The sequence below is a fragment of the Triticum urartu genome, chromosome 5A (genome assembly GCF_056163025.1).
Source record: "Triticum urartu cultivar PI428250 chromosome 5A, HENAU_Tu73, whole genome shotgun sequence".
Taxonomy (NCBI): Eukaryota; Viridiplantae; Streptophyta; class Magnoliopsida; order Poales; family Poaceae; genus Triticum; species Triticum urartu.
The window spans coordinates 420,541,877-420,568,020 of NC_141877.1; the positions used below are offsets into that span (position 1 = coordinate 420,541,877).

The following is a 26,144-nucleotide window of genomic DNA, read 5'->3' on the forward strand; positions in this document are numbered from 1 at the left end:
ACACGTTCCGTTGCCTCCCGATAAACACGACACATTCCGTTGCCTCCCCATGAACACGACGACGATGCAGTTTCTCCGTTTCGACCCAACCATGTACACAATCCCTGGCCGTACGTATGCGTGAGTAGGCGTTCGAGACCCCGCCCGTATGTACGTAAGTGGCCGTATTTTCTTTCTTGCACACTGGCCGCTGTACGGACATGTACATGCTACATGCATGCCTCTACTACGACACGTGCGCGCTCTATATCGACCAGTATGTACGTACATGTTCGCGACCAGAATGACAATGCTACGTACGCTTCGACTAGGTGGGTCCCGACTGTTAGGCACTTCCTTGCGTGCGAAGATATAGCTGGTGGTCCCAGCAGTCAGGGGAGCGAATCTTTTTTTGCTTGGACGCACTTCCTTCTGTGCGAAGATGTAGCCAGTGGGTCCCAGCAGTCAGGGGGAAACGTTTTTTCACGAAATACGGTGGCCCGTCCAGTGGGTCCCCGCTGTCAGGTGCAGGAATAATTATTTTGCATCTAATAAGGAGGCACTTCCTTGCGGCCGCCATGGACCCAGCTATCAGCCTCTCCATGTACAGTACTCTTCCGATGGAAGTCGGTCGTTGACCACATTAAGCACGCCGCGCCGAGAGCACCAAGGTGGTGGACGACGGCGAGTCCTAGGAAGGGGACGATGCGGAGCCAGGGAAGACGCGACAGTGGATGCCCACGCGGAGAGGAGTACGAGGGTTCACCGGTTCGGCTGCGGTGTGAGGCTGCCGTCGCCGCAGAATAATAGGGGGTGTGGGTGAGTAGAGGGATGGCCTGGCCAGCGGTGGGAGTAGTAGGGGGCGGTGAGGCCTCCGCGGCATCACAGCCGGCCACGGGAGGCAGGACCAGGAGGCACGACCGACGTTGGTTTGGACGGCTAGAGCAAGAAGACCAGAGGATGAAGAAGCACTACGGCCGTTGGATGGACATCGTACGGTCACTGGAGCTAGAATCGTGCATATTGACTAAGTTGACAAAGCCCTCCGTCCCTGTCAACTTAGTAGGCCCACAAGTCAGCCTCCCACTATACTGGGTCCCAACTAGCAGAGGGGTATTCATTTTTTTGTGCGTAATAAGGAGGCACTTCCTTGCGTGCGAAGATATAGCTGGTGGGTCCGAGCTGTCAACGGCGGTAACGTTTTTTTCACGAAATACAGAGGCCCTTTAAGTGGGTCCCAGATGTCAGGTGGAGGAATCATTATTTTGCGCGTAATAAGGAGGCATTTCCTTTCATGCGACCGTGGACCCAGCTGTCAGCCTCTCCACTACAGTCCACTTCAGATGGATGTCGGTCGTTGACCACATTGACCAGGCCACGCCGAGAGCACCAGGGTGGTGGACGACGGCGAGGCCTAGGAATGGAACAACACGGAGCCAGGGAAGACTCGACAGTTGTTTCCCACATGGAGGGGAGTACGACTGTACGAGGGTTTACTGGTTCGTCCGCCGTCGCCGGAGAATAACAGCAAGTGTGGGTGAGTAGAGGGATGGCTAGGCTAGCAATGGGAGTACGGTGGGGCGGTGAGGCCTGCGCGGCAGCACAACCGCCCGCAGGGAGGAGGGAGCAGGCAGTCCCGCCAGTGCTTGTTTGAGCGGCTGGAGCAGGAAGAGCAGAGATTGAAGAAGCACGACAGCCGTTGGATGGACATCCAACAGTCATTGCTTGCGCGTTAACTTTTTTTAGGAAAGCCTCAAATCTATGGAAAACAGCATACAGCCCATCTGCCATTATTTCTAATAATTTACAGCCCATTTGCTAATTCTTAAGGTTTTTTTGGAGCCCATATTCTTTTTGTTAGCATTACAGCCCATATTGTGGCTATGGTTAAAAAATTATAAGAAATTTTGCATATTTCGGTGCGGTCCAAACTGTTTTTAATCCTGAAATTTTGAGTCACATTCAAACTGATTTTAAAAATAAATGTATATCAATACAAAATCCAACAAATTGTCCACGCATAAAAATCAATGCAATTTAAAATCTCGAAATGAATAAAAAGAAATTTGAAACTAATTGCCGGTTTGATGTGTTTTAAAAATGTACAACCCATTTCTCATTATTGATAGACCATTTTCTCAGCCAGCCGAATGAAACTCTCCTTGTCTTGAAAGATTTGCAGCCCAACAGGCCTGACAAAGCGACTTACTTGGCAAATCACAAAAAAACTGGGCTGTGGCCGTGGACCAAGCTGCGGCCGTGGACCCAGCTGTCAGGCTCTCCATGTACAGTACTCTTTCGATGGAAGTCGGTCGTTGACCACATCGACCACGTCGTGCTGAGAGCACCAATGCGGTGGACGACGGTGAGGCCTAGGAAGGGGACGATGTGGAGCCGGGGAAGACGCGACAGTGGATGCCCACGCGGAGGGGAGTACGGGGGTTCACTGGTTCGGCTATAGTGTGAGGCTACCGTCGCCGTAGAATAACAGGGGGTGTGGGTGAGTAGAGGGATGGCCTGGCCAGCGGTGGGAGTAGTAGGGGGCGGTGAGGCCTCCGCGGCATCACAGCCGGCCACGGGAGGCAGGAGCATGAGGCACGATCGGCGCTGGTTTGGGCGACTGGAGCAAGAAGACCAGAGGTTGAAGAAGCACTATGGCCGTTGGATGGACATCGTATGGTCACTGGACCTAGAATCGTTCATATTGACTAAGTTGACAAAGCCCTCTGCCCCCGTCAACTTAGTTGGCCCACAAGTCAGCCTCCCACTATTGTGGGTCCCAGCTAGCATGGGGTATTCATTTTTTGTGCGTAATAAGGAGGCACTTCCTTGCGTGCGAAGATATAGCTAGTGGGTTTGACCTGTTAGCGGTGGGAACGTTTTTTCGCAAAATACAGAGGCCCTTCCAATGGGTCCCAGCTGTCAGGTGGAGGAATCATTATTTTGCGTGTAATAAGGAGGCATTTCCTTGCATGTGTCCATGGACCCAGCTGCCAGCCTCTCCATGCACAATCTACTTCCGATGGTGTCGTTCGTTGACCATGTTGAGCACTCCGCGCCGAGCGCATCCAAGGTGGTGGACGACGGTGAGGCCTAGGAAGGGGACGACGTGGAGCCGAGGAAGATGCGGAGCTGGGGAAGACGCGGAACCGGGGAAGACGCGGCCGTGGATGCCCACGCGGAGAGGAGTACGAGGGTTCACTGGTTCGGCTGCGGTGTGAGGCTGCCGTCGCCGCAGGGCATGGCTAGCAGTGGGAGTAGTAGGGGGTGGTGAGGCCTCAACGGCAGCACATCCAGCCACTGGAGGCAGGAGCAGGCGGTCTCGCCGGCGCTGGTTTGGGCGGCTGGTGCAAGAAGAGCAGCGATTGAAGAAGCAGCAGGACCGTTCGATTCAAATCCAACGGTTACTACTGCTAGAATCGTTTGTTGACTAAGTTCACAAGCCCATGCGTACGCGTCAACTTAGTAGGCCCACAGGTCAGCCTCCCAACCGGTGCGCCCCAGATGTCAGTGGGAGGAATCATTTTTTCGCATAATAAGGAGGTAGTTGATTGCGTGCGGCCAGGCCAACGGAGGGAGTAGGGTGGGCCGGGGAAGCCTGCGCGGCATCACAGCGGGCCACAAGAGGAGGGAGCAGGCAGTCCCGCCGCGCGCTAGTTTAGGCGGCTGGAGCAGGAAGATCAGAGATTGAAGAAGCACGTCGGCCTTTGGATGGACATGCAACAATCGCTGCTGCTAGAATCGTGTGTTGACTGACAAAGCCTTGCGTAAACAAGTCAGCCTCGAAATCTGTGGCATGTACAGCCCATTTGCTATTATTTTTATAATTTCTACACATTTTCTAATTCATATGGAATTTATTGCAGCCCGTTTTCCATTTTTAGAATTGCTGCCCATTTTCTGGTCAGTACCAGGGTTAAAAAAATTAACTAAATATGTGAGAAATTTTGAAAATTCACAATTTTTTGCTGGGGAACAAAATATTCTTAATCCAAAAATTAGTAGCCATACTAAAACAAATTTAAAAATAAATTATTACTATGTCATGTTAAATCCAACGAAATACTCCCTCCGTCCCAGAATTCTTGTCTTAGATTTGTCTAAAGACGGATGTATCAAGTCACATTTTGGTATTAGATACATCCGTATCTAGACTAATCTAAGACAAGAATTTTGGGATGGAGGGAGTATAAGATATCAGTGAAGAACAAAAACAAAAAAAGAAACTAATATCCTATTTGCTATTTTTTTGAATTTTCAACCCCTTTTGATATTACTTTTAATAGACACTGACCATACTCTTTGGCCAGGCCGGAATGCATCTTGCAGCCCAGTAAGTCGGAGAAAACAAATAGGCCTAGCTTGGGTATTCTTCAAAAAGAAATACTGGGCTACCTATTTTCCCAAAGAAAAAACTGCTGGGCTGGTCATGTTGTTAGAAAGGCCACAGAGACCGCACAACCCAGTTTATAGCCTGCTCCTCCGAATTACTACTAAAAAAAGTTGTGCAATTATGTCGTTAATTGACTATACGTTGAAAATGATGTGGGTCCCAGATATCAGCAGGGTGGATTAGAGTAAAAAATGAGGGGTTCATCTGAGTAGTAAAAGAGGCGCTTGCTTGTGTTCGGGAGTGGACCTGGTGGGTCCGTACTCTCATACTCACAACTACAATCCTCTCCCGATTCACTATGTTGACAGGGACCGTTTTGAAAAAAACTATTTTTACAGGGCCGGACGGCGGCGCCGCGGCGAGCGCACCAAGGCGGAGGATAAAGTGCTGTTGCCAATGTGCTGGGCTGGGTTGGACATTCTTATTGAAAAATAAAGATGGACCGGAACTATTTACGATGTTGACTATGATTTGCATGGGTCCGCTGGTTGCAGGAAGAAAATGCTGGGAGAAAGAAGACTAGTCGCTATCTTTGCCTAAGAATAATATCGACTGAATGTAACGACACTATCATAGGAAATAATATCCTCCTGTTAAATCGTGAATTTAAAGAACTGGTGCATGAGCATTTAGCTTTATTTGTTTATTTACTTATTTATGCTTAGGGGACCATGAGCATGTACCTGGGCCGGATTCATGTGAGAGCCTCCCTTCTAGTTAATTATGGGCTTCTCTATTGGGCCTTCATCAGTGTGCTGCATGTTATCAACAAGTGGAAAATGTGTTCCGTACGAAAAATAGTATGCGCCACATACGGTACAAGGCACTAAAGGATCGAACCGTGCAACGACTTCCAAAACATTGTGTTTCTTGTTCTAATAACACATTTATTCAACCAAGAGATGAAATATACTACTGATTATACATTGAAAACAGTAGCAGCAGCAACCAGGGCTGGGGGTGCAACAGAAGCAGTAAGGAGGCCAGAAGAGTGAAGATGCAACTCTCTCTTCCAAACCAAACATCAGCCATCATTACAAAAGGGCTACCAAAAAAGAACAAGTGTATGCATCAAACTAAATAAAGATCCTACTACACCAAGTGTACACATCTAACTAACTGGCTCAGTTAGACGTTACTATTTATTAAGCTGTGGAGATTGGCTGACGGCTTGAACCAGATGGGTGCCTGACGGGGGAAACTCTAGCCAGCAGGTCGAAGTCTGATACTTGCGACCCTCTCTCCTACTTTGGGCTGTAGAGCATGGCGGCACATATCAGACTATGGTGCATGCAGAGACACATGGTACGCTGTGCACACACAGTTTTGCCTGATGAACGAAACCGCGCTGCCATCATGATCCTTGCCGTCGGTTATCTCCTGGTTAATCGGATAATTCAGTCCGACAAACAGAGAGAGTGTACCAAGGCTACTTACCAACCTCCAGTCAAAAATTCCTAAAGGCCCAGAGAAGTTGGGATCTTGCTCAAAGACCTTGTAGTGACTGTGATTGTATTCCGCAAAACAACACGTCCGGTATGTGCGAACGATCATCAATCGTTCGCTGTCGTCTGATCGAGCCAGGAACCACCTGCAACTGCCATGCCACTGTTCTTTGAAAGGTTCTGGGATTAGGAAGGGTAGGGATACCAGGCAGCCTACAACATCATATCAAGTTGGAGTCAAATAACCCTCAAAAAAAGTTGGAGTCAAATAAAAAAAGGGCTCTTGATGTATTCAATCTTAAGAACATCATGTTATGAGCATGAATATTTTTTTAGTAAATGTTGACAGTAATATAAGCAAGCCATCATGATATCATAGGAAAGTAACATACTGCTGTAACAGCCATTTGTAGCGATGACTGGAGTAGGCCAGCAATACGTCCAGCCATAGAAGGAGTCGACAATGTAAATGAAGCCCTTGTGTTCAATGGCATCGGAGAACCATGGAGGATGTATGATCCTGCGATGGACGTGCAGATTTATCCACTTACCGCAGTGACCTGTCAGATAGGCGAGACCGCGGTTGAAGAAAGAAATTAGCCTGAAGTCTTTATAATTCACAGATCTTGTGGGCACTTGGCAGATTACAACCTTGAGCAATCAAACTTGGTATCATGTTGGCTACTGTAAGATTCTGAGTATTCTGGGCCACGGTGCCAAAGCAGTGTAGTGTTAATCGAAGGAAGGGGGATCAATCGCCGGGTGTAGACCTCCACGAGCATCCAGCTGCCGCGACAGTCGATGAGCACCATCCAAGACGTGTTCATGCCGACCCAGTACATACTGTTAATGTAGTTGAGGGTGACGGGGATCGGATCGCAGTCAAGGGGGTTGATGCTCGCCACCCTATGATCGTTATGCTGCATGACACGCCGTTTCTGAAGATCAGGAGGCATCAGCAAGCAAGGAGCTGGCTTAAAAAGCTCCGGCCTGAGGGCTTTGAGTAAATGGTACAGCCCCGATGAGCACGCGGCGAGTGGCATGGTACTGAGATTGTCCACACGCAAAACAATGAGCTTGATTACCTCTGTGGGGAGCGAATTCCAGCCACTCTTTCGGTGGGCGCTGCTCGGTTCTGCCATTGTTAGTTCTTGGGTTTCAGACGAGGGGGGAGGCACCTTAGGGGGGATGGAAGATTGGACGAGGGGGGGGGGAGGCGCCTAAGCGGGGATGGAAGATCGGACAAAGATGGAGAAGAGAATATGTGCTGCGGGAAGTGGACAGCACGCCGCTTGACTTACGAGACACATACCAGCAGCGTAGGGTCATATCGAAGTCAGACAACTTGCTTGAGTGATCACAGTACTGGTACTCCCTACAGTACCTACTACTATGCCCTAACTTGCTTGAGTATAGTAGTAGCGGAGTAGGACTCTGCTCTACTACTAGCACCGGAGGAGTAGTATATTCTAATCTAAAATAGTTACAAACTTCAATGCCCGAGCGTGGAAGGACTACGAACCTCCATCGGTGCTAACTCCAATCCCCAGCAAACGTTCGCTGGGAGACATGGCAGTTGCAAACACCCGCGACGCAGTTACAGTATGTGTGTAAGGGTGGCGGTTTTATCAAATGCTATGGCTTAAAAATAGGCCACCGTCGGATGGAAATATGACGGTTACGTGGGATTCGCCAGGATTGAGCTTGTGCCGAACAATCGCCAGATATCATTACTAAAAAAAGGTTAAAACACCCGGGGCTATAACTTGCACCGGCTGACCACTAACAATGATACTAACATAGTTGTAAAATGGTCAAGGACCGTGTCTACGTGGTGTTTGGAATTATATGCAAAAAATTAGCAACATGCCCGTGCATTGCACGACACACCATCATCTCCAACTCGGTTTTTTCTCTACTCCTACTTTAAAAGACTCAGTTGGTGATGATGGAGGCGAGGAGGCGTGTTCAGCCGGGCGTGCAGCAGACGACGCAGTACTATTCGATTTGTTATAAAAAACAAAGAAAGTAGTAGAGATAGAGATAAGAGTAGAGATAGAGACTTAGGCCTTCCACTATGTAGGCCAAAGCGGTGCTAAATTTGCTGGGTATTTGGCACCGATGCCCTACATTGCCCAAGCGATGCCAAACAAAAATTTCTGGGCACCGGAGTACCATCTACTGCTTCGTGTGCTACTCCTGCGCTCCATTCGGCGACCGCAACATCCCCTACAGCCACTCCCTCCTGCGCTCCATTCGGCGGGTGCTGTTGAAATTCAGGGACCGCACTCTCGCGACTGCTGGTAGCCATGACTTCACCGACGACGACTTCTCCCCGACCTCGGCAATCTCTTCCTCAACGACATGGGCGACAACCTCAGCGTCAACAGTGCTGCTCCCGTTGCACCGTATACGTTTCTGTCCTTCCTCTTCGAAATCATGGTAGAATTCATGTTTCTACTCTGTATCCTACTAGATTCTATCTATTCATCTACTATGCTAGTCCACATGATTAGTTTAATCTCTGTTATAGCCGTCATGATTTATTTTGTGCTTATTCGGATTAAATCTCGTAGTAACTTGCTCATATATTCAACTGGCGTAACGTCCCCTACAGCCACTCCCGTTTCATGGACGCCCTGGTCGATGCCTCCTAGGAGCCCTTCATCTACTGCTATGAGCGCCCGATGCCATTTTGGGGCTCGCCGGCGGACATCGTGCATCACCTCATAGATGCATGCAACGGTCACTACTGGCCCTTGGCGGAGAACATCAAGTACGAGATGTACTACCCGTTCACCATGCCGGAGTCGCTGGAGGATCACCGCCGCCTGCTAGTCTTAGAGGAGGACGACAACGTCTTCCTCTCTTGATCATGGGCACTGGCGAGGCCCGCGCAGGCCGCCGCCCTGTCTCTATAGTGTGCGTCAGGGGCGACGCCGCTGACGCTGACACTGACACGAGGCCGATGTATGGGTGCGTGCTCACTGTTACTACCCCTCCGAGGTACATGGGCGGCGACACCGGCTCCATCATGCTGACTAGGACTGTGCAGAGCTGGGACCTTCCCGCTGATGTGGACATGGAAGACGCCTGGTATGATTTACCCCCCAACGCGGTGCACGGGGACTCCAAGGAGGTTCTCCTGGACATACGCATTATCAATTTAAATGTTGATCATTAGTCTTCGCTCAGTGTAATCCGCTGTCTAAGCATGTGGAGACTTCCATGCATGATCTTGCTCTACTGGAGTATCGCGCATGAATAAAAGTGTATCCATTTATAGTTTAGTCTAGAATCTTCCTTGTATGAATTTTTACTACAGTACTGGTGAAAGACTTACTATGAACCATTTCTTACATCTCCTCTGCCCCTTCCAAGTCATCCTGATTTAATCCCTCCATCTAGGTGTATAAAGGCATGGTTAATACTTAATAGTATAGCCAACCGTTGACTATAAGAAAGTGCCATATCATCTGTAGCCAACATGTATAATAATTGATACTCAAAAACTAATTCTTAAAGATCATTTCTTGCAAAGCACAATAAGTGTTATTTCTTCACAAGTTTTGGATGCAGGTTGAATAGTTGAATGCTTTTGTTTGCAAAAGATACCTTTTTATCTATTTCACCTTGATGTTTGTGAGCTCTAGAGATGACCCCCACATCCTTTGTCAAAATAAACAACTCCCCGATCAATGCATTTCACTCTTCCGTGCAACGCACGGGCACCTTACTACTATAGATTAGTACGACCAAAAATTGAACTAACATTATATATAGTACGATAAATGCTCATGCATGTCACCTAAAATTATATCATTGAAAACTATGTTCAAATACGAATCCAATGATATAGTTTTTGTTGACATGCACTAACATTTTGTCAGTTAAATCTTCAGTCAAATTCAATGGGGGACTAATAAACCACGACCGATGTAGTACAAGTGTAGAGGGCGGCGCTGCACGGGAGTCTCACTCTCACCCCGCTCGTGGCGCGACAGTAAAGCCGTCATATCACAAAACCCAACCACTGCCAGTAATAAGTGGCCTGGTAAAATAAACGGACAAGCAACCATCACATCCCTCCGTATTTTTTGCATTTCATCTCTCTGCATTTACTTTCTCTGGTTCATCTCACACACTCGATCCCTAGCTACTACTCCTAGTTTCCCTAGCTACCACTCCTAGCGCCAGTTCTTTTGGCGGCTTAAAAAATAAGCCGTCTCTTCCCAAGCTTTTCCCATAAGACTAGTTACAGTGGAGAGTAACATTAAGGTGCCTCACTCATTTATTTGGGCTTCTAAACTACTACTGGTACCTCCGTCCTGGTTTATTCGTCACCATTGTAATTTGTGGTAAATTTTGACCAAAGATTTAACTGATAAAATGTTAGTGCATGTGACCAAAATTTGACACAAATTATAATGGGCACCAATAAACTAGGACGAAGCTAGTAGTAATGGGATTACTACTAATCTAGAAGCCTAAACAAACTGGCCCCTGGTACTCCTACTAGTAGTACTAGTACTCAAGTTGGAATTCCAATTGCACGGCACAACTTGTTAGGCAAAAAATTCGATACAGGGTGTAGGAAGCGGTTTGGGGATTTGCATGCCTTTCTGACCAGTGAGATACTCCGTACAAAGTACGACATAGAAATAACCATAGAGAAGGAAGCTAAAGCTAAACAATCAAACGAGCATTTTTTGCATTGAATCGTTTCACAAGCTTGACTAGTGTTGTTTTTCTACTTTTACAAAAACCGCATCGTAATGTTAAAATGTGCATTTGCACGTACATAAGTAATAGTAGTACTCCCTCCGTCTAGGTGTATAAAGTCTTCCCTCCTTCTTGGTCACGGTGCACAACCAAAGATGACTTATTCACTTGGACGGAGGGAGTAGCATAGTCTGCAAGCATATAAAGAGAGATACGTGTAGTGCGATAGTATATAGTAAAGTTTGTGTTATATGCACCTACTTACAAAATGCGTATGGATACACAAGGTTTCCAAACTTTCCCTCTTACATACTTAATTAAGGACGATAATAATTGCCGAACGTTCGAGATTTACCATTTTGTGTCCCAAAACTAATGAGATCACCTTACGAAACTAAATTATACTCCTACTAAAAGCCACGACGCTCGCAGGAGCGCTTGCGGCGCGCCACAAGTGCCCTGGTGCGCGGCCGTTTCCCAGCGCGCCGACACAACGCCTCTTCCTCAGCCTCGAAACTTGCGAGGTGCTGATTGGCGCCTTGCCGGCGGGCGAGCACGATCTCACCAGTGTGGTGATCCGACGCCAACAGGTACTCCTCCTCGCTGGAAGTGTGCACCCGGTCCACGTACCGCCAAGCGTAGATGAGGCGCTTGGGCCCGACTGCACTCAGGGATTTCGCACGGGCGTCCTCCGCCACCCTCATGGCCCTTGCACGAGCCTTCTGCCAAAGAGCCAATTACCTGACTCTCTCGGACGCGACATAGACCTGCTAGGCAGCTTGCCCCATAGCGCGCTTATCTTCCTCGGCCTTCTTCTCCGCCTATATTTTGGATTTCTCTGCCGGCGGCAAAGCCTCCGACATGGCGACATCCATTTCTTTCCAAAGCTCCTCAAGGCTGGGGGGCTCGGCAGGCGGCGCGGCGCTCTCCTCGTAGCAGGGAGCCGACACAAACTGCGACGCGCGTGCTGGCGAGATTGGGGACGCCAACACGTCCACCTGGACGCGTCGCGGCGTGGAGTGGAACACCGACGCGTCCTCCTCGACTAGTGGCGGCAAGGAATGGAACAGCGACACGTGACCGTCCAGGCAGTGCAGCAAGGGGCGCCTAGGGCTTGGGAGGGGCGATGCCATGGTGGTCGACGTGAGAGGGAGGGGGAGGATATAGCGATGAACATGAGCATTCTTTCGAATGCCGTGGGAGGCGCAGTATTTATAGCGAGCAATGGCACACCTACGTAAGATATGGACTGAGCTGCACTGACTTAACTGCAGGTCCAGTTGAGTCACTGACATGTGGCCTGACCCATGTTGGGCCCATATGTTAGTGACCCAATGCACCTGCAGTTAAGTAACTGAAGCAGCGTCCCGAAAGATATGTTGCGTGATTAACGTAATGGCTACTCCCATCACATGCTCAGATTTCAAGGTGCATTAATTCATTGCATGCGAGGATTATGAGAAACTTGACCAATGCATGTACTTCATGCATGCATGCATTGCAATTAATGCATTGGTAAACACAATTCTTAGAGAAAAACGAGCGCATTAATTGATTGCTTTTACAAACCATGAAAATTATTCCACCACTCATCATCTACCTTGGTTGGTGAGATTTCTGAATGAGCCCTATAAAACGGAAAGGAGGTTGTACTTGGGCATATTTGTTAGAGTAAATTATGAGGGAGGGAAGGGGTGGAAATATTGCTGGTCACAACGGATTGGACAAGCGCAGGGGGAGGAGAGTCATGCATGCAGATTTTTTCCACATGGGGTGGAGTGGTGGGACCGCCGGAGGGAGAAGGAGAGTCTGGCAGGCATATTGTTTCCACACATGGAGAGGAAAAGATTTGGAGACGAATGGGCTTCCTGCAGGTATGGGGAACGGTGTATAATAAGTCTCATCTTGCATGCCGGGCTAGGTATAGTCTCAAGTCATTAAAAACATACACACCCCACACATGTTCATATTTCAAGGTGCACTAAATTATTGCATGCGATGATTAAGGCTGGCCATAATGGTGGTATCTTAGCTGGTATCATGCACAGGGGAATAGCAAACATGCTGACGTGGCAAAGAATTAAAGAAGAGAGGGGGGTTAGAGTAACTAGTGTTCATGCATGCATTGGTAAACACATTTTTTTGTGAAGAGCGACAACATTAGTTGGGTACTTTTGCAGACTACAAAAACTATTCCACCTCCTCTATCTTGCTAAGAGTAGGTGAAAATTTTGAATCAAGCCTGTTAAACTAGAAGGGTGGTAGTAGTACTCTAATAGCTCTTGTTGCGATGACAAGATAGGACATGGCACGCACCTGGACGGAGGAACTAGTCTGCATTGTGCATTTAAGTTTTGTCTGAAGTCAATGTACCTCTACTTTGACCAAACTTATAGAAAAATGTATCAACATTCACAATGTGAAATCAATATTTTTATACTCATTATAAAATGTAGTTCTTATACCCATTATAATCAATATTGTAGATATTGGTATTTTTAGTATAAATTCGGTCAAACACTTTGCAAACGGTTGACGGAAGTAAAAAGGACCAGAGGGAGTATCATGCATGTGGAGTAGGCAAAAAATTGCTCATTTATAGCCGGTCGAAGTCTCAAAGGGCGCGACCGCGCGAGGGAGGCGAAGGTCATGGGAGGCGCGACGGTTTACGGAATTCAGTGAAGTTACCCACGCGCCGGCATGGCGTGCGAACATGCAGAAGCTATACTGCCAGGCCTATGATATGGGTCTAGTAGACATGCATCTAGTGGGTTCCGCATAGTTCTCGAGAACTCTTTGGGGGCTTGCAGCCGTTTATCCACCGTGCAAGCCAGCAACCCCACGCCGTTCGCACGCCCTACTCGTCCCCGTTTTCTACTAGTACAGTACCTTACAACAGTTCGCTCCCAGTCGTCCCGTCCTTTCACATTACACCAGTTCAACTTCTCCTAACCCTCCTCCAAAATCCATGGCCTCCCAAATCTCCATGGTCGCCGCTGAGTACCAGGTTAGATCCATCACCGGCTATGATTTTATCATCATCTACACATGTGGATCTGCGACGGTGAAAGCATGCCTTGCTCGCTTCCTATGCATGTTCAACAGTTCAACGGATGAGTGGGTTGCTGGGCTAGATGTTGAGTACACCACAGTCCTGCAAAGAGAGAAGATTCTAAAGGAGGCAGAGAAGAAGAAGCCCGCCGTGATCTAGGTTTGCATACATAACGTGTGCTTGGTCTACCACATATGCCATGTCGACGTTGAGTGCTAGGATTTTGAGAACTTCCTCAAGGATGAAAGAGTGAAATTTGTTACTGCAGACTTAAGGAACAACAGGGATGTCCTAGGTCGGATAGGCCTCGTTGTAGGCCATCACTTCGATCTCCAGAAGGCATGCCTGGTGTCGTCCTCTCATCCTTCAATGCTGACCCTAGCAGCAGCCACGATTGATCCTTCGTACTAAACTACAGAAACCCCACCACGAGTTTCATCATGCCATGGGAGTCGAAGACATTAGATGAAGATCACATCCTGTACGCAGCAATGGATGCCTACCTTTGTTTAAATATCTACAAGGGTTGGATGAAGAAGCAGAGCCCAGTGTCCGGTTCAAGCAAAGAAGCGTCGGCGAAGAGGAATAGGAAGAGGGACGAGGACGAAGTCGAGGACGTGGACTCGGACTCCGAGTAGGTGGCATTGCCGTCGCTCATGCTGGTTTTATTGCAGTGTCAAGCGGACTAGTTGCTTAGTTTATTTTCAAGGGTGTGTTGTGCTGAGGCCCCAGCAGAACTATGTTTATGTTCTTTCTCGTTATTTGAACTCTTTAGTACGTACAGTAGTACTAGTAACTATGTCTTACTATTGTTCTTCTTGCAGTTGGTACTACTGCTCGTATCTTCATGTTCCTACTGTACTTAATACGTTCGTACTAGTAGTATAATTTGGGCCAGTCAGTTTGTGAAAGAAGTTCGATGGAGCGAAGGAAGAAGATGGCAGAGAATCTACCCCAATATCTATATTAGGGTGGCAGGGTGCCCATGATCTATCTTATGAGTGTTGGGTGCGGAATGCAGTTCGCCGGAAAAAATGGATCGTGCCCGAGGTTAAACGGATGGCGGGGGTGGGGGGAGCATGGCGGTGGCAGGCGGTTCAGGGGAGGGCGCGGCAGCGGCGGCAGGCAGTTAGGCGTGTGGCAGGCTGAGAAGATGAACTGTGCATCAATTTCGGTGGTTGAAGAAGCCCTTCTAGCCATCCATGTTGCATCAAACGGCTCACAAGAGTCGACTGACCCAAATTGCTCCTTCAGATTGTAGGATCCATGTGGCATTCAAGGTCTCGAAGGTAGATTCCGTGTCCGCACTCGGTTTGCGGGCTCGACACGCGCGCGACCGGCTTCCGCCGCGACAACCACCATGCGCGCCTCCTCCGCGCAGGTGGAGACGAAAATGACATGCTAGTTCCTCCTCACAGGCCTGCTGGAGCACGTGCTCGTCCTCCTCTTCGTACGCTGCATGCATCGACGCGGCTCCACCAGCTGCTCATGTGCTTGGCAGCATGGCGACATTGCGAGGAGGGGCTGCAGACAACGTGAGCAGGCGAGCCTTCGGCTTCATGGCACAGGGATGGTGGCGACACGACGGTGATGGGCGAGAAATTGTTGGTCGGAGCAGGCGGGCGCTGGCATGCGCAACGGCAGCGGCGGCATATTGATGAGTGTGTGTATGGGAGCTTAGTTTAGTTTAATATAGGGTTGGTCAAACTTAAAATAAAACCATACTAGTACATGTAAACATTAGACTTAGGAAGCGCTTTTATTAGTTACCACAACCATGATACGGAATCCTGTGCAACCGCGTGAACCGCGGCCGCGCGGTTGATCGAACGGTGCGTCACCGTGTCGCGCTTGAAGGACATCCACCGAACCTTTTTGTGTGTGTGAACACAATCCCCGAATATTACTCAACTTTTTTTCCTGGAAAAGTTCTTGACGCTGCAATATTTCCATATATTTGAATTTAGCTCCAGTTCGTGTTTATTTGGATTTGGACGTTTTAGGTGCGCCCTAGATTTTTTAATACTGATTTTGTGTGTGTGACTGAGAGAGAACGTGTGTATGTGTCCATATGTGTGTTGTGGCGGAAGGGTAATGTGGAGACAGTGTGCGTGTGATAGAGACATAGAGAGGTGTGAATGTGCAAATGATCATGCATGAGTGAGACATAGACAGATGCCGATACGTTGTGTATACATGAGAGAACGGTCTTCTATTTTACTTGTGTGTGTGTGAGAGAGAGAGAGAGGAGCATCCGTAACACAACAACCATCTCTCTCGATTCGTCCGTCCCTCGCACGATCGCATGTAACACATGCATCAACGCGCACATTTTGACACCCTCACCTGGCCCCTGCCCACCTCAAGGCCTGCAGATCGCTCTCTATCTCGCACGCACAATCTCTTCGTGAGTACCCTGTTTAGCATGTAGCTTTCCGTCACATACACACACATTTCTCTCCTTAGATTTGTTTTCTCTCAATATCTGACACACACACACACACAGCACACACACACCCCCTCCCCCGAGCACACAATTCATCCCCATCCAAGGTTATATGGCGACCACTCTCGCTTGTGCTTCTCTGCACCCCAACATGCACAACACCTCAATCTTCAAAGAGGGCATCGAGGAGATCAAAAACGGCGACCACACTGCGCTAGAGAATGCGGGGCCATTTTGAAGCAGGATGATGTGACGACGGCTGACTGACTCCTCCCCCCACCCTCTCTCTCTCTCGCACAAAATTACAAATCCCTCTCTCCCCCGCACAAATTTATCAATCCCTCAAGCCACGAGATCCTTCCCCTCTCGTCCATGTTTTCCATCTCTCTCATCAAACCTGTTGTCTCTTCTCCTTCCACGTGTACAGAATCTGGATGCACACACATCTCACATATATTACATGTCTCCATCTTTCTCACAGACCTAACTTCCTCCTCTCTCTTTCTCTTTCTCTCTCTCTCTCTCACTCTCTCGTCCACATACATAGAATCTTTCCCGCCCTATCTGCTCCATCTTCGCAAGCTCTCTCTGCACGTTTCATTCACACATTGGGATATGTTAAAAATGTTGCTTTTATAATGGTTGATGTAGAGTTATTGTTGGTTTTGTTGCATCCTACAAAGTGATAACTATGAAATGCATTTTGATTGTCATTTGACAGGGATTATGTGAGTTTGAGCATGTTGTGAAGTACTATAGACCTCGTATACATCTTGGAATTTGACAATAATTGTAACTATTGAATTTTATAGAACATTACATTCGAAGTCAGTAGCCTAATATATTTATTTCACAATTTCAACAAATGATTAATTCACTACATACTAAGAAAACAAATGTGTACACCCTCCATTTTTATTTAAGTCCGTGTATTAGCATTGGTTAAAGTCAAGTTTTGTAAACTCTGAGAAAGTTTATAGCAAAAAATATTAACATATGCAATAACAAATAAATACCATTAGATTCATTATTGAATGTACTTTCACACCATACATATCTGTTATGGTAAATGTTTATATTTTTCTATAAACTTGGTCAAACTTTAGGAAGTTTGACTTCGGTCAAACCCAATATGCAGAGTTTACTAGTACTACTCGCTAGTTGCTTAGCCGAATCACCCAACACGCCACACGGGGAGTTCAGTGTCACAAAATTTTGAGGTCGGCGGGAAAATCTCCCGCGACCCTGATTCGAGCAGTGGGAAGTTACCATCATAGCCTTCGGAACAGGCCTACGGATGACGATTGGTAGGGGTCTGTTTTCGTAACTTCAGGTTCACCCTGCCCAGCCAACCCCACCCCGGCACCTAGAGTAGTACACCTGAATACTCCCCATTTTCTATCCCCACCGCAAAATAGACTTCTCCACGGCACCGCAACCTTCGTGCTCCTCCCCTTCTACATCAGCGCACTCGTCCACCGCAGCGCATCTGCCTCATCAACGACCTCGTACGCCGCACTGGAGCCAGTCCACCATCGTCGTCGTACACGGAGCCTCTTCCTCGGCACCGTCTTCCACGGTCTCGGATCTGCTTCCCGGAAGCCGAGGCCAAGCACAGAAGCACCACCATCGTGGACAATTAATTGAATCCCGTTGCCGACCATGACTCACAGAGGCCGCCGCGACCATCGTTCTCCTCCTCGATTGGTATTGTGTGTATTGAATCACTTAGCAGTACATGTGCAGTTCCAATTTTGTTCATACCTACCCTTCAAATTTCCTGGGTGCTATTGTTCCCATAAAAGTAATTAGTTATAGCCTCCATTGTCCAATAGAATATTATCTTGTAATTGTGCGTCGCTCCTATATCACGCTGTGCTTGGGTAGGTTTTTCATCTGCAACAAGTAGTGTGGCAAATGATGGAAAGTTTTTTAGAACTAGCAAGATGCCCATGCGTTGCACGCATCAAGATGCATTTGTATGAGTAGTTTATCTTGTGGGAGAAAAGGATGAATGAGGGAAGGCCTTATTTGCAAATCTAGAGAGGGATGTGGGTATCTTTTTGCAAAATTTCCATTGTTTCCTTCCTATCTATCAGATATAAATCGGATGGCCTATATTGCAGGATGGCAGGCACACCATCATCACCAACTCTATTTTTTATAAGAAAAAAGTAGAGATAAATATTAAATATAAAATAAATATAAGAGTAGAGAAGAGAGTAGAGATAGCAGAGACGTCGGGAAAGGATTGCGCACGCGCGGGAAAAAGCGGCCGGGTGTGCGCTAGTTTTGGCAAGCGGCGTCCGGCGTGCTTTATAAAATCCAACACCCTCCCACCGCTCTGTGCCTTGCCACTGCTCTCTCCATGCTCTTTCTCGCCTCGCCGCCACCACGCCACCATGCTGCCGCATTTCCGAGAAACCTGGGGATACCGCGGCGTCTGCGCGTGCCCCTCCGGCGGCTTCTCCACCGAGATCCGGTTCCACGGGATGCGCCTCGGCCTTGGCAATTTCGACACCGCCAACAAGGCTGCCCGCGCGTACGACGTGGTGGCGTGGCGGCTTTGGTGGCCTCATGGAACATTGAACTTCCCCGACATGCCGATGCGGGAGTGGGCACAGGAGCTTGCGCCTCTGCCACGGCTTATCACCAACGAGGATCGTCACGACAACCGGAGGCGGGAGCACGCTGTTACGCCCCGAGACCGATGTGCCAGTTGTCGTCCAGTTATTCACCGTCGTTGCCATGTCATTTTCTTGCGTGTTGCATCTTATCATGTCATCATGTGCATAGCATCATTATGTTTCCAAAACTTGCATTTGTCCGGGTTCTTCGAGTTCTCTCTGTTGTCCGTTCTGAGCCCAACCACACTTGCACGCGCCCGCGGCATGTCCGAGATATTATTTTATAAGTGGCCGAAAAATGTTCTCTGAATGGGTTGAAAGTTGGCATGCGGTGTTGTTATGTTGTAGGTAGGCTGCCTGCCAAGTTTCATCGCAATCGGAGTTCGTTTGACGCCCCAACGATTAACTATAGCGGCAGTATAGCCGGTCTATCGTCGGACGTTTTCGGTCTCCGGAAACAGTCGCCGGGTCTCTCTCTTCTTTCTTCTCAGACCTTTTCCTTCTGCACTACCTCTCACCGCCAGGCCCAACCTAACCTCTCTCGTCAGTCCGTGGACCTTCTCCCACGCGCGTCCGAAACCTGTCCCGGACCCGACCCGAACAATTGGTACCGTTGTGTCCGGATCATCCCCAAACGTCTACAAAACGTCTCCGTTTCCTTATTAGGACTTCCTAACCTATATTTTCTCAGCCGTCTGATTTAGATCGAAGGGCTTCCATTAGTCTGCATATAGACCCACTCTCTATATATAACCAGACCAAACCCTATTTTCTAGGGATCCTCCCTGTCCAATCCCCGCCGCCAGCTTCTCCCACCTCGGGATCAATCTCCACCCAATCAAACCACCGCCTCCATTTCCGTGCCCGACCTACCTCCTCTCCACCTGCTCGATCCAATCCATCATTCCTGCCGATTTTCCCCATCCAACCTCCTGCCCGAGCCCCTCCTGTTTGCTCTCACCTCCTGGCGCCTTCGCTGCCGATGCTCCCAGCCACCTGGACCGCGCCCCATCTTCCCCGTTGGCCAGGACCGGCCTCGACCCTCTCTCTCTCTCTTCGTTCTCCTCCTCCCAGCATTCCTCTCTCTCAGTCTGGAGCTCTCTCTTGAAACAAGGAACGTGCACCGCCTCCTCCAGCTCCGTTGGTCGCGCCACCCCGCCGGAGAACGCCGCCACGCGTTTGGATCCACTCGTCTTCGCCGCCTCCCCAAGTTCCGTCGCTGCCGCTCCAGCATCGTCCCGCCTCCGTGTGCTTCCTCACGCTGGACCTCGCTCCCCTGCCGTCCGTCACGCCATGGCCCGGTTCTGCTGCGAGCTCTGCTGCTGTCGAACCCGGATGAGCACGCCGCCCCACGCCCGTAGGACCTCACCGCCGGTCAGATCGGCCCTCCTCACCAGAGTCCCTCAAGCTGCCGCCAGACCCGCTGCTGCGGCCTTCCTGCATCGCCGACGTCTCTGCATCGAAGCAGATGCAGAGGAGGACGAGCGCCCCGAACCGCCTTGTATCGCTGTGCGTTGACCGCGCCCCGGCCCAGCTACTCCCCTCCAGTGCCGCGAGGCCCAGCTCCACGCGCCCCTGCAGGCCCAATGTGAGCACCCAGATCCAGTGCCCCTCCTGTACACAGTTGGGCCTGCGAGACTCGGCCCAGTATTGTTTTTTTCCTAGTGTTGTGATTTTTCTCTTTTATCCAGAGACTGCAGTTTTTCAGAAAACCCCTTTAGGTTCATGCATATAATAACTCCACAACCGTGCATCAGATCTAAATAAATTATAGATGAAACTTGCTTAGAATTTCATCTAGTTTCATAATATGCAACTTTCATCTATGTTTAAAATTTTTAAAATGTTGTTTGTTTAAATTTGCTCCTATGCCATGTTAAAATGATTTAATTCATAACTAAATAACCGTAGCTCCAAATTTAATAATCTTTATATGTAAATGGGGTAGAAAAATGTCTAGTTTAACATGGTGGCATCACTTTGCATGTTTAAAAACCCTAAAATTGTGTTTAGGGCAGAACAGTACCAAATCTATAATATGCTCATGAGGAGTTTCCGGACTTGTTGTTTGTTGTTCCGGCCTCATTTAAAATTGCCTAGATAGATAGTTTCATTATGCTTCACCTCTTGGCATGCTAACAATATTTAATATTGTTGAGTACCTAAACGAGAGAGAACTAAATAATTCATGTGATGTTTCTTCAATATGCAACTCGTTGCATATTGAGCTCCATTTAATTTGTAGGATTGTTTGTGCATTTTGCCATGACATGCCTCATTTAAACCGGACATACATCATACCTGGTTGTGCATCATGCCATGCTTATGTGATGGTTGTTTACTTTGTTGTTTGCTTTTTTTCTGGTGTTGCTTCTTCGGGTTGGTTTCGATAATGTCGCGTTTGTGAGGATTCGTTCGTCTACGTCCGTTTGTCTTCTTCATGGACTCGTTCTTCTTCCTTGCGGGATTTCAGGCAAGATGACCATACCCTTGAAATCACTTCTATCTTTGCTTGCTAGATGCTCGCTCTTTGCTATGCCTATGCTGCGATACCTACCACTTGCTTATCATGCCTCCCATATTGTTGAACCAAGCATGTAACCCACCTTGTCCAAGCAAACCGTTGATTGGCTATGTTACCGCTTTGCTCAGCCCCACTTATAGCGTTGTTAGTTGCAGGTGAAGATTGAAGTTTGTTCCTTGTTGGAACATGGAGATGTTGTTCCTTGTTGGAACATGTTTACTTGTTGGGATATCACAATGTCTCTTATTTAATTAATGCATCTATATACTTGGTAAAGGGTGGAAGGCTCGGCCTTATGTCTGGTGTTTTGTTCCACTTTTGCCGCCCTAGTTTCCGTCATATCAGTGTTATGTTCCCGGATTTTGCGTTCCTTACGCGGTTGGGCTATAATGGGAACCCCTTGACAGTTCGCCTTGAATAAAACTCTTCCAGCAATGCCCAACATTGGTTTTACCGTTAGCCACCTAGCCTTTTATTTCCCTTGGGTTCTGCAGACTCAAGGGTCCTCATTATTTTAACCCCCCCAGGCCAGTGCTCCTCTGAGTGTTGGTCCAAACTGTCAGCCGCCGGTGGCCACCAGGGGCAACTCTGGGCTGGCCTACCGGAAGTTTAGACAATCTGAGTGTGCCCTGAGAACGAGATATGTGCAGCTCCTATCGGGATTTCTCGGCACATTCGGGCGGTGTTGCTGGACTTGTTTTACCATTGTCGAGGATGTCTTGTAACCGGGATTCCGAGTCTGATCGGGTCTTCCCGCTAGAAGGAATATCCTTCATTGACCGTGAGAGCTTGTGATGGGCTAAGTTGGGACACCCCTGCAGGGATTTGAACTTTCGAAAGTCGTGCCCTTGGTTATGGGCAGGTGGGAATTTGTTAATGTCCAGTTGTAGAAAACCCGAAGTTGATCTTAATTAAAATACATCAACCGCGTGTGTAACCGTGATGGTCTCTTTCCGGCGGAGTCCGGGAAGTGAACACGGTGTTGGAGTTATGCTTGACGTAGGTTGTTCTAGGATCACTTCTTGATCATAGTTTCACGATCGTGCTTTGCCTTCTCTTCTCGCTCTCATTTGCATATGTTTAGCCACCATATATGCTAGTCGCTTGCTGCAGCTCCACCTCATACCTTTTACCCTTCCTATAAGCTTAAATAGTCTTGATCGCGAGGGTGTGAGATTGCTGAGTCCCCGCGACTCACAGATACTTCCAAAACCAGCTTGCAGGTGCCGATGAGTCCATGCAGATGAAACAACTGAGCTCAGGAGGAGCTCGATGAAGATCTTGTCCTTTGTGTTGTTTCGTTTCAGTCGATCAGTAGTGGAGCCTAGTTGGGGTCGATCGGGGATCTTTGTAGCATTTGGGGTAGTCTTCTTTTATTTTGGCTCCGTAGTCGGGCCCTGATTGTATTTGGATGATGTAATGCTTTATTCATGTATTTGTGTGAAGTGGCGATTGTAAGCTAACTATGTATCCTTTTCCCCTTATTGTATTACATGGGTTGTTGTGAAGATTACCTCACTTGCGACATTGCTTTCAATGCGGTTATGCCTCTAAGTCGTGCTTCGACACGTGGGAGATATAGCCGCATCGAGGGCGTTACACACGCCGAGATGGACGAGGAAGCCATGGCGCTGTGGCGCCAATGCTTCCTGTAGGACATCATCAACGAGCGCGAGTTCTATGCGCAAAGGAGGGCGGAGAGGGATAAGAGGAGGGCGGAGCGATCCTCCTATCGTGAGGACAAGCGTAGGTGAAAAGCGGACGCTCAATTCAACTTGAGGCTAGGAGCAGCGTCACCCTGGGAATCCGACGACGATCAGTATCTTCACGCCTACAGTCAGATGTCGGAGGAGGACATCACCGAGGAGGAGTCGGACGACGAGGAGTAGTTGAATAATCTATTTTTTTATCTATCTATGGTGAGAACTATCATCTACTCTCTAGTCTCTACTCTCTACCTCTACTTCTCGATCTCAGCACTATAAACGCTTTTTTAAAGCGCCGCGCGTTGTGATTCTGTTGGAGATGCTCTAACATGGCAGATGAGTGCTTTAATGTTGCCCACAAGATGCACGTGTATTACTAGTAGTATATTTTTCTTGCCATGTTGAGATTTTAAAACCACGAGTGCGAACATGCAGAGGAGCAATGAAGACCAAACACAGGATATTGGGGACATCTTCAAGGAGCGTGGCAAGTTAAAGACGAGCTGCACCGAACCTGTAAAACGATCTTTGGTAAGTAACACCCTTTCAATTACTTTCGTTTAGCCTCGTGTTCTCCAATGTGTATATGTTGTAGTTTTTGTTTCTCTTAAGCCTCGTGTTCTTCCATGTGTAATAAGAAGAGTCTTAATCGTACTAATGCTTTCGTTTTTAGCTTGATGTAGGAAGTGGGTGTTCTCACCTTGTAGTCTGTTTTTATATTTTTTTTCCTTTTGAATTCACTTCTCCCAGTTTTGTTTATCTGGCTTCTACTAAATGGATCTGGGTTGCTAGTATTGATCTTAAAAAAGAAGTAACTTCATGTCAAGATGCAGTTCCTGCGAGGAGGGAAGTATGGTCAACCTTGAGATCATGTTTCCAAAATGAGGCTGGATTACACACAAGGTGACAGTTCCCTAATGATGCTGGATTAGACACAAGATGCAAATTCCCAGATGATGCTGGATTACACACAAGCCAGGTGGAGTCGTCAGCTGTTCGTGTCCTCGTGGCCCTAGTAAAGGCTGAAACGTGCAGCTGCCCTTGAGAATGTAGCTGAGTTCTTGAAGAAGCGAAAAGAGCAATCAGATGCTCTCTTCACCCATGTCAAAGAAGAGATGGAAGAAGCCAGAAATAAGCTAGCAGAGGCAGAGCAGGCTAGGCGTCTCCTGCTATCTAAAACGGTTGTCAATACAAAATTTCCTTCATCGTAGCTAGGTTCAAATGTTTATCCAGTCAGCATGCCTGTTGTGATGTCCGTGCATCTACTAATGTGGCACAATTTTTTTCGGATCATGTAATAACAACAATTACTTTCCAAACAATAATAGACGAAGCATTGGACATGGTATAGTTCACGCGCAAGCCCGACATTCCAATTTCAACTTCCACATCAAACTCATGTTCACAGCTATCTGCACATTCATACATAATGTCCACAACCATGATTCACTTCAAAGCCAAAAAAATTGAGGAGAGTTATGAATAAAGAAAAACCTCTAGTTCCTGCTACCAGTGTGAGCACAACAAGTCAAGACCATGCGTAATTAATAATATTTTGGTCATTTTTTGTGTTCTAAAATGCCGACCGGCTCGCGGAAGGACGTGTTGCCGGCACATACGCAGATACAATGAAGGCAGGTGGGGCAGTCTGAAGCCGGTTGCATGCGGCGAGGAGGCAGGTTCAGCCGGGCCTGCAGCTAGTGGGGCCCTCTTGGCCGGCGCGCCGGTTCAATGTCTGCGCTATGAGAGGTCACGTCTGTAGGATCGAAAGTATGTCTAGAGGGGGGGGTGATTAGACTACTTGACCAAATAAAAACTTAACCTTTTCCCAATTTTAGTTCTTGGCAGATTTTAGCTATTGTAGGACAAGTCAAGCAATCATCACACAATTCAAGCAAGCATGCAAAGAGTATATTGGCAGCGGAAAGTAAAGCATGCAACTTGCAAGAATGTAAAGGGAAGGGTTTGGAGAATTCAAACGCAATTGGAGACACGGATGTTTTTCCCGTGGTTCGGATAGGTGGTGCTATCCTACATCCACGTTGATGGAGACTTCAACCCACGAAGGGTAACGGTCGCGCGAGTCCATGGAGGGCTCCACCCACGAAGGGTCCACGAATTAGCAACCTTGTCTATCCCACCATGGCCATCGCCCACGAAGGACTTGCCTCATTAGCGGTAGATCTTCACGAAGTAGGCGATCTCCTTGCCCTTACAAACTCCTTGGTTCAACTCCACAATCTTGTCGGAGGCTCCCAAGTGACACCTAGCCAATCTAGGAGACACCACTCTCCAAGAAGTAACAAATGGTGTGTTGATGATGAACTCCTTGCTCTTGTGCTTCAAATGATAGTCTCCCCAACACTCAACTCTCTCTCATAGGATTTGGATTTTGTAGAAAGAAGATTTGAGTGGAAAGCAACTTGGGGAAGGCTAGAGATCAAGATTCATATGGTAGGAATGGAATATCTTGGTCTCAACACATGAGTAGGTGGTTCTCTCTCAGAACATATGAGTTGGAATTGTGTATGTGTTCTGATGGCTCTCTCCACGAATGAAGAGGAGGTGGATGGGTATATATAGCCTCCACACAAAATCCAACCGTTACACACAGTTTTCCAATCTCGGTGGGACCGAATCAACAAACTCGGTCGGACCGAAAAGGTAAACCTAGTGACCGTTAGAGATTTTCGGTGGGACTGACATGCAACTCGGTAGGACCGATATGGTTAGGGTTTGGGCATAACGTAATCTCGGTGAGACCGATTACACAAACTCGGTGAGACCGAGTTTGGTAATAAGCTAACCAGAGAGTTGGTCAGGCAAACTCGGTGGGACCGATTTGCTCTTTCGGTGAGACCAAAAAGTTACAAAAAGGAAACACTGAATTTACATTGCAATCTCGGTGGGACCGATTCGCTCTTTCGGTGAGACCGAAAAGTTACGAAAGGGAAACAGAGAGTTTGCAATCCCATCTCGGTGAGACCGAGATCCCTATCGGTAGAACCGAATTGCTAGGGTTTGGCAGTGGCTTATGACAAGTGAAACTCGGTGGCGCCGGATAGAAAGAATCGGTAGGACCGAGTTTGGCTTAGGGTTTAGGTCATATGTGGATATGGGAAAGTAGTTGAGGGTTTTGGAGCATATCACTAAGTACATGAAGCAAGAGGCTCATTAAGCAACACCTCATCCCTCCTTGATAGTGTTGGCTTTTCCTAAAGACTCAATGTGATCTTGCATCACTAAAATA

At 48.0% G+C, this 26,144-nt stretch overlaps 1 protein-coding gene across 1 annotated transcript; it reads left to right on the forward strand.

Moving 5' to 3' along the window:
• The first annotated feature begins 18,439 nt into the window (after positions 1–18,439).
• On the forward strand, positions 18,440–19,363 carry LOC147971695 (ethylene-responsive transcription factor ERF096-like). The gene is made up of 2 exons (XM_087524083.1): positions 18,440–18,749; positions 19,356–19,363. The coding sequence occupies exons 1-2, from the start codon at positions 18,440–18,442 to the stop codon at positions 19,361–19,363; spliced, it is 318 nt and encodes a 105-aa protein (XP_087380209.1).
• The last annotated feature ends 6,781 nt before the right edge of the window (positions 19,364–26,144 follow it).